The sequence below is a fragment of the Etheostoma spectabile genome, chromosome 12 (assembly GCF_008692095.1).
Source record: "Etheostoma spectabile isolate EspeVRDwgs_2016 chromosome 12, UIUC_Espe_1.0, whole genome shotgun sequence".
Taxonomy (NCBI): domain Eukaryota; kingdom Metazoa; phylum Chordata; class Actinopteri; order Perciformes; family Percidae; genus Etheostoma; species Etheostoma spectabile.
The window spans coordinates 4,047,154-4,055,964 of record NC_045744.1 but is presented as its reverse complement, the minus strand read 5'-3'; the positions used below and the strand labels follow the sequence as shown (position 1 = coordinate 4,055,964).

Below are 8,811 nucleotides of genomic sequence, written 5' to 3'. Positions count from 1 at the left end.
CCATACTGTTAGTACTACATATAATGCTGACAGTGCTTTGTTTTGTCCAAAAGGACAAATAAAGGTAAAAGAAGACTTTTTTTGTGAGTGACTACCTATTGGTCACAACGCTGTCCACACCTTCATGAGATGAAAAAACTGAAAACAACCTAACTGTCCCTTTAGTGCTTAGTTTAGTGTGAGCTAGGCCTGGCTGTTGCGTTGGCTGCAGAAGGCAGGGTGACACGTTGCTCGTCCATTCGCTTGGCCTGAGAGCGCATGATGAGGCTGAAGAAGTCCTCGTCTGGTATGGTGGGCCCTCGCACCGGGGGAGGGGGAGGGGCACAGCGCTGGTCGTCCAAACGGGACCCCTGGTGGAGTGAACAGGAAGGAAGAGAGCTGCAGTTTGAGATCGGGTTACGTGTTTTCATATGTTCTTGTTTGGAAAAACACATCATAACTGAGGAGCAGAACAACTTATTTCACATGCTTCTTAAATGCCAGCGCTGTTGTCTGATGCTCTGAAATGGATGTAAAAGGAACACACCAGCTTATTGGGACTTTAGCTTATTCAGTCCCCCAGAGTTAGACAAGCCCATACATAGCCTTCTCATCTCTGTGCTGCTGTAACTCTGTCTGACGCCCCCCAGCATTAGCTTTAGGCTAGCAAAGATCCTGCAGCTAACTGGTTCCAACTAGCTACTGCTCCCAGTAAGTGACAAAATAACACCAATACGTTCCTATTTACATGTTATGATGTGTACAGTCACAGGGTGTATAAGAACAAGGTCACATGAGACAGCCATATACTAACCGCATACTAACCGGGAACTATATTCTCAAAAAGGCAAAGCACTGCTACTTCTGCTACTTGGGCGGAGTGATATGCTTGCAACACATGGTAAGCTCCCCTAGCAGAAAGTAGCAGTGCTTTGCCTTTCTGAGAATATAGGTCCCAGTTTATAGATGGTTAGAAGATGGCTTTGTCTCATGTAACGATGTTCAAGCTGTGACTATACAAACCACAACATGTAAATAGGAACGTGTTGGCGTTATTTTGTGACTTATTGGGAGCAGTAGCTAGTTGGAGCCGATTACCTTCAGGGTCTTTGCTCGGCTAAGCTACCGGTGGGGGCGTCAGACAGAGTTACGACACGCACGGAGATGAGAAGGGTGTGTATGGAATTGTCTAACTCTGGGGGACACGGTGAATAAGCTGAAGTCCCAATAAGTCGGCATGCTCCTTTAAGCCCTTGACACACCGACTAGACGGCTGACCGTCGGCAGAAACGGATCAGTCTCCCCGAGTTGGTTGAAAAAGGGCCTCGGACCACAAGACATAATGAGACTCTATAACAACAGCTGGCGCTAATCTGCATTGTCACCTGAAAATGAAAACCAGCACCTGATTGGACGACACGTCACGTGGGTCTGGTTTCTCCGGAAATTCAAAGCCTGTCCTGGCGGCTTGTTCAGATTCTAATACGATCTCATAATTGACTATATTTTACTCAGCAAAAATTTGCTTCTGGAAACATTTTAAGTGAGAAATAGGCCGTGCAGCTGCTCATTCAAGAACACTTATTCATTTATAATACATTATTCATTCAAAAAGAAAATTGGTGTCCTTTCCTACATCCTACATTTTTTTGAATAAAAGACATTAAGATCAATTTCCAAAAGATTTTTTTTTTATTCCTCTTTTTAATCAACTTTAGCCTGGGGGTGTAAACTCATGAAAGCCACTGTGTGAGTGTGTCTGTATGTACTGTGTGTATATATATATTTATTTTAATTTTTTTATTATCTATTTAAAAGTATCGGTTCAGACACCTGCACCATTTTAGCACCAGTATCGGAGAAAGTCCAAACGATACCCAACTGTACTTATCATGCAGCTGCCTAGACTCCTTGAATCTATGGAGGCCAAGAGCTGGAGTACTATGGAGTATGGAAATTTCACCACAATAACTCCTTGTGTATTAAATGTACTGTATGCGTATCATTGTGCAGTAGCGCTGCGTATTGGGTCATATCGAGTACCTGGCACTTGACGAGCATGTCGAAGAAGTTGTCGTCAGGCTCGGCGTTGTCGGCGTTGGCCATCAGGTGGCTGAGCACCGCCTGGTTGTTGTTCTGGTTGAGCCTGAGGCCGGGCAGGCTCCCCCCCGCCGCTGCCGACGAGTCCTCCACCCAGCGGCCTGGGACGCCAGAGACGTCGGCGGACTCCGACACAGCTGCAAGAGTTGGAGAGAATCCGCTATTTCAGTATGAAAAGGACCATACACTGTGAGAACTGGAATCGTTTTGAGTGTGAATGCAGGGCCTCACTTTTCCTGATGGCTCGGGGGGGCGTTTCCGGACCACTGCTTAATGATAACCTGCTGCCCTTATCCTGTATTGAACAGCGTTGGTCGTCCATACGGTTGCTCTGGAAACGGCTCAGCAGGTCGAAAAAGCCCTCGTCTCCGAGCATGTCAGGACTGAGCCGCTGGTACAGTGCAAAAACATGAACGTTACAAAAAAGAGCTAAACAGAACGGGGCTTGTTTAATGATAGCTGTAGGCGACTAAATGAGGTGTGTGTGTGTGTGTGGTTATGGTTATCGACTGAATGTACCCTGTACTTTGTACCTTCTGTGGTCCCTGTGTGGCTGGCTGGCTGGCGTCCAGGGTGTTGCTGGTGTCCTGGAGAACCTTGCTGGAGCCGCCCGCCTTGTGCTTCTTCCCACGCAGACGGCTGACAAAGAACAGCTTGGAGGAGCTCTTAGCCAGGGAGGGTTTGGACTGTTTGGTCAGGATGTCACTGTTCCACTTCTGACCCTTCAACGCACACGAGGGGATTAGTTACCACAGTGCGGAAGGGAAATAAGAAAGAAGATAAAGCCTCCAACTATGTGGTAAACACTTTTTGGTTTTAGGCTGAATCGCGTTTCTCGGTCTTACCCCTTCCCCTTAGTTTTGCGCGTTCACGCGAGAGCAAGGGCTGTCCCAATACTCACTTTGGTCGAGGGCTAGGGGTAAGACGAAGGGCTGCACGGCCCTTAAAACCAAGGGGTTTACTTGAAACCGAGGGGTAGCCATATACATTGCGCCACAGGCAACAATGGCCGCCAGATCGAGCAGAGAGACCCATAAATGTGAGTATTTTTGGCTTAAATAATTGATTTAATAATGACGACAGGCTTGTTTTGTGCTCTATACGGTCCTGTACATATATACTTGCAACCGTGTTCTTAACCCTTGTGTCTTCTTGCCCTTTATTGTTAAAGTTTTTTTTCCAGCTTATTGTTGCATTATTTTTCTTCTTCTTTTTTTTTAAAGTTTGTCTACGTTTTTGACAATTTTTCATTGCCCCCCATATGAGTTTTACATAATGGAATTCATGGACACTAAACTTCATTTATCAGTTGGAAAAGCAGTAATATGCTATAAAATTGAATAAAACACCCCAAATGTAATGAAAGTAGTGTACTCATCCTGCATATTACTCGAGAAGAAGAGCGTTAAATGGAACCATCCATGTTCATTTTTGGCAATTTCTGACATAGACATTTTTCTTTTGAAAATGGATCAAATTTGACCCCGAAGACAAAAGGAGGCTTAATTGAAACTTTTTAAAAATCGCTAGCTTGCTATGCGAACACTAATCGCTAACCATTAACATTACATAGTTACAGTCCCGCATTTCTCGGCCTTGAATGGACTGGTTATGTACTGTTTTGGCCTGTTTTAATTTATTGGGCAATAGAGGCCGATTTTTGTTGACAAAATGTATTTCTGAACATCAATGACATTCAAAACGATGATAACTGAAACAGATATCCAACACACCATGCAGTGTGTACACACATGTGTATTGGAAACAGACCTAAGTACTACACATAAGAACATCTGCCTCTGCACCACCAAAGTGAACATAAAATAACTATAAAATATATAAATGCATGTGACTCTGTTGTCAAAACCCACGCAGACGGCATCTTGGAAGTTTGTGATCAATACCGTATGGTGATGTGTCCCATTTTATAGGGGTATGTTTTCACCCCTAACCCTTACCCCTCAGTTTCGAGAGCCAAGGGCGAGGGGTAAGAGGGAGGGGTAAGACAGAGGAATGAGATTCAGCCTTAAAGCGGGACTTGGACCGAGCCACAGTGGAACGCCATGTGTGCGTTAGTGGGTCGAGGAGTTCATGTGACAGGAGAGGAGTCCTTACGTGTATCTTGTCTGGTGTGAGTTTCATCAGCTCCAGCTTCTCCATGCTGTGTCTCCTGCTCATCCTGGGCCTCGCTCCTAAAGCACATACAACCATTACAAATTATATATGAACAGCGGTTGTACAAAGTGTTAAAAGAAGAAGACGTGTAATGTATTACTCACCATGCAGGTTGTAGTCTATGTCCTTATTCTCTGAAATAGTGGAGCTATTTGTGCTGTAACTTAGACCCAGAACCGTCTGGAGATCAGACACGTTCATGCGAGCCGTCAGCTCCCCGCTTCTGTCTCCAGTCTAGAGGGAAAAGAGACACACACACACACACACACACACACACACACACACACACACACACACACACAAAAACATACAAATACACACACACAAAAATTCTTAGAATATTGTTTCCAATGCTTTACTGTAAAGGCAAAATTTAGCAAATTAGACTGTCCACTGCTCTCATTTCCATGTTGTACCTCTTTGCAGATCTCCAGGTGTTTCTCAGCGAAGTGCATGGCTTGGTCATGGTTCCCCCGTGCAGTGTAAGCATTTCCAAGACTCCAGCATGCACGACCCTCCCCAATCCTACATCAGAAAACACAATTAAATACATACATAGGGGTGGAGTTCAAATTCTTCTTCCTATAGTGTGTGTGTGTACCTGTCATTGAGGTCCTGGGCTATGATGAGGTGTTTGAGGTGGTAGTCTATGGCTCTCTCGTAATCCTGCAGAAGTGTGAAGGTGTTGCCCAGACTGTAGCAGGCCTGGGCCTCCACGGCGCGATCCTTCAACTGCCTGGCCAGCTGCAGTGTCCTCCTGACAAACACGCAGACCAGCTGGTTCAGAACACCGCAGAGAGGCCTCCGTATTTGCCTCCGGCTTTTTGCATCACAGGCTTACTTTCTCACAAGACGTCCCCACAGTTCCCACATTCTTGGAACAACATAGCATATCATACACGTAAGGTAAACGTTAGCTATTGAGATTACTTGCCATCGTTTTGAACCCTGGTTTTTAAATCAAGACTGAAAACATTACATTTACATTTTAAAACACGACTTTATATCTGTCTAGATACGTTATGATTATCCACTCTGCTGCCACTGGAAAAACCTACTTGTGTCAGACAATGATTTAACCCTCCTGTTGTCCTCGGGTCAAATGTGACCCCTTTAAAAAATGTCTATATCTGAATTATGAGGGTTTTTTTTTTAACCAAATTCCCACAAAAATATGGATTGGAATCCATACAACGCTCTCTGCAAATTCAATTGATCACTTTCATTCCTGACAAAACTCATCTGTACGTTCCTCTGATCTGAACTACTAGTCAAAATAATTCCTAATTTCTGTTTTTTTAACTCAAATATTAGGTATTGTTCTATATAAATGAGGGTAATTGACCATGAATTCCAAAAAGTAGTGTAAAACTAGTGGTAGTAAGGTGGTGTTAGTGAAAACTAAAAAATGTCTGAAAATGGGACAAAAAGGTCCCATTTTTGTCCGTTTTTTGACCCGGGAGGACAACACGAGGGTTAAAAAGATTCACATTTCAGCGTGTGGCTTACTTGTAATGCTCAGCTGCCACTTCGAATTCCCCCAGAAAGATATAGGCGTTCCCCAGGTTGCAGTAAGCCCGTCTTTCTGCGGAGCGGTCGCCAAACTCCTTAGCAATGAGCAAGCGCTGTTCAGAAAGAGACATAAAAAAACCTATTTAATCATATTTGTCATCACAGAAGTGGGCTTATGATGCTCGTCTATGGCGTATGTAGACTTTGCAAATACGCTTTGATAGTGAAAGGGCTGTTCGGGGTTCCACCACACCTGTTCGTGAGATGCTACCGCTTTGCGGAAGCTTCCCAACAAGTAGTAGGTGTTGCCGAGGTTACCATAGGTCCGACCCTGAGCAGCACGGTCTCCGAGCTCCTTCACTATCGCCAAGTTTGCCCTGGAAATACACATGCGGTCAAATGCACTGTGACGGCATAACAGCAGAAAGGCATCGCATCACTGAAATATCACCCGTGCGTATTTACTTTGCACCGTGCTGTGCAGTCACTTACTCGTAGTACTCGGCCGCCTGCCTCAGGGCCATCATCACCTCCTCTGGGAAATCTCCGGGCTCCGCTCCACTCCAACAGATGCTTTTGCCTTTGGCGTGGTACACGTTCCCAAAGTTATACAGAGCTCGCGCATGACCCACCTAACACACATCCAGTAAAAAGCATGTCAGTGCCGACGGTTGATGTCTTCTGAATCCCGTCCCGTACACTACTGGGGCTCAAGTGATGGGCTTTTGTCCCGATTTGAGTCTTTCCTTTATTGTAATCCTAGATGTACTGAGATTCGATGGCATGGAATATTTGAATTTCCTTCTTTAAAAAACAAAAGTTGAATAATACACTTCTAGACACAAGCTATCATGAGATATTGAATGCACATCACATGTGGAGTTTTGTTTGTGTTTTTTGTTTTATTTATTTTTATATATATATGAGGGTATGTGTGTGTGTGTGTATATGTATGTATATGTGTGTGTATATATATATATATATATATATATATAGTGTGTGTGTGTATATGTGTATATATGTGTATATGTTGTGTATATGTATGTTGTATATATGTATGTATGTGTATGTGTTTGTATATGTACATAGTGTGTATGTATTTGTGTAGGTATGTGTATTATATATATATAAAAGCAAAATAATTATAAAATTGTAAAGAATGCAAGAATTAAAAGGGTAGGAGTACATAAGTTTTACTTCTTCCTACTCCTTTTCGCACATGTAATAGAGGGATGTTAAAGAAGGATACTTTGTTTGTTATGTTTTGCTCCAATTTTTTTGTTTTATTATTTCTTTTTATTATTATTTTTATTTTTATACACTTTCTCTTGAATGTTCGAAATAAAGATATCAATCAATCAATCAATCAATCACATCTCATTCGATTTCCTTTGTAAAGACGTTGAAAAAAAGAGCATGTATTTTCTGTTTTCGCTCTAAATTTTCTGAAACGGATGTGATGTAGTTGCAGTCAGCGGTACCGTAGAAACAGAAACTATGTAGCCTATTTAATCATTGAGAAAAAAAAACGACTCTTGGTGAAAGAATCGATTATAAAAATCACTGCAAAATGATCACAATTAATATGATTTTCCCCACCCCTATACGCCGCCACAATAGGCCTGAATACCCTGCTGCCTCACCTTGTCGTTAATGTCTCTGGCTATGTCCAAGTGTCTCTGACAGCAGACCACAGCCTCGTCGAATCGCCCCAGCACCTTTAACGTGTTGCCAAGGTTTCCACTGGCTTTGGCTTCTCCAAGCAGGTCGCCGATTGTCCTATGCAACACACATTATGTTAACACAAGTAGTAAGGATCTGTTGGTCTGCAGGGCTGTGGGGGTCTTGTGCAGGTCCAACCTGGTCAAGGTGAGATCGTGCCGGTGGAACTCTAGGGCCTTGGCGTAGTCGTGCAGGTGGAAGTAGGCGTTGCCCAGCTGACTGTAGATGGCACTGAGCACCTGCAGGTCCTCTGTGCCCACCTGGATGGCGGCTTCGAAGAAGGAGACGCCGGCTCTGTAGTCGCCCACCTTACAGAGCCGCTCACCCTCCAACGCCAGCTCCAGGCAGGACACCTCCATCCTACAGCAGAAAGAAGCAAAGTCATTGTGTCAGGTGTCTAACAAAGGGTCTAACAAAAAAACAACTAAACTGGCTTTTTACTGTGCAGCACCAAAGTATCTAAATCCAAATTAAGGCCCAGTCAAAGTGAAGAAGCTGTGGGAAAAACGGACCTTCTCTTACTGAAAGCTACAGCCAACTGACCGTACTCCACTCACAACAAAGGAACAAAGCTTTTAGCCTGGGCTTAGAAAGATAGCTTGGAGCTACTTCCTTCCACATACCGAGAACAATGGGGTCTGTTTGTTATGGTAGATCTCACATCCTTTTGACATGCCTCAGAAAGTGAACTTGGTTCCTTCCTTTTATAGTCAAGCAAAGCCAAGAGCGGGTGGAAACAGTTAAGAAAAAGTGTACCAATGTTCAGCACCCCCCTGGTTATCAGCTTTGCTTTAGAATCTGAATTAATTGAAAGGTCACATGGTGTGAAAATTCACTTTATGAGTTTTTTTTATGTGTTCCCCCAGCCTGCCTATGGTCCCCCAGTGGCTAGAAATGGTGCTAGGTGTAAACCGAGCCCTGGGTATCCTGCTCTGCCTTTGAGAAAATGAAAGCTCAGATGGGCCAATCTGGAATCTTGCCCCTTATGAGGTCATAAGTCCAACAGGGTTTTTTATGGGAAGTGAGGCTCTCCTTCTGTAGTAAAGTTCCGTAGGCAGCAGCTGCCGCTGACACAGTGAAGCGCATAGTTTTCGATGGATAGTCAGTGAAGCTACCGTAGTCAGTGTTTTATGTTCGCTGCAAACATGGAATAAATCACCTGATTAATGCAACATAATCTCAACGTCTCCCGGCCATTTCCCCTGCAGAAAGCTGCTACCAGCCCGGCTAAAGCTAACATAGTTTGCCTAAAGAAACAAGGGGTCCGTCCGTCACAACTATTGTGGACACATAACACTAATCTACAACAGAAGTCTGTGTCTG

General features: G+C 44.0%; 1 protein-coding gene across 4 annotated transcripts in view; it reads right to left on the bottom strand.

Moving 5' to 3' along the window:
* The window catches only part of gpsm2 (G protein signaling modulator 2), a 16,376-nt gene that overhangs the window by 445 nt on the left and 7,120 nt on the right, over positions 1-8,811 (bottom strand). For all 4 annotated transcript variants that reach the window (XM_032531334.1, XM_032531336.1, XM_032531337.1 and 1 more), the window contains 13 exons: positions 7,627-7,848; positions 7,410-7,545; positions 6,259-6,398; positions 6,020-6,143; positions 5,764-5,879; positions 4,856-5,011; positions 4,671-4,779; positions 4,359-4,488; positions 4,195-4,271; positions 2,613-2,801; positions 2,311-2,470; positions 2,023-2,216; positions 1-350 (listed from right to left, as the gene is read on the bottom strand). The exon at positions 1-350 is cut by the window's left edge and continues 445 nt beyond it. In XM_032531334.1, the coding sequence (XP_032387225.1) occupies positions 174-350; positions 2,023-2,216; positions 2,311-2,470; positions 2,613-2,801; positions 4,195-4,271; positions 4,359-4,488; positions 4,671-4,779; positions 4,856-5,011; positions 5,764-5,879; positions 6,020-6,143; positions 6,259-6,398; positions 7,410-7,545; positions 7,627-7,848 (1,930 nt within the window). In that variant the 3' untranslated portion in view covers positions 1-173. The remainder of the gene's footprint in view (positions 351-2,022; positions 2,217-2,310; positions 2,471-2,612; positions 2,802-4,194; positions 4,272-4,358; positions 4,489-4,670; positions 4,780-4,855; positions 5,012-5,763; positions 5,880-6,019; positions 6,144-6,258; positions 6,399-7,409; positions 7,546-7,626; positions 7,849-8,811) is intronic.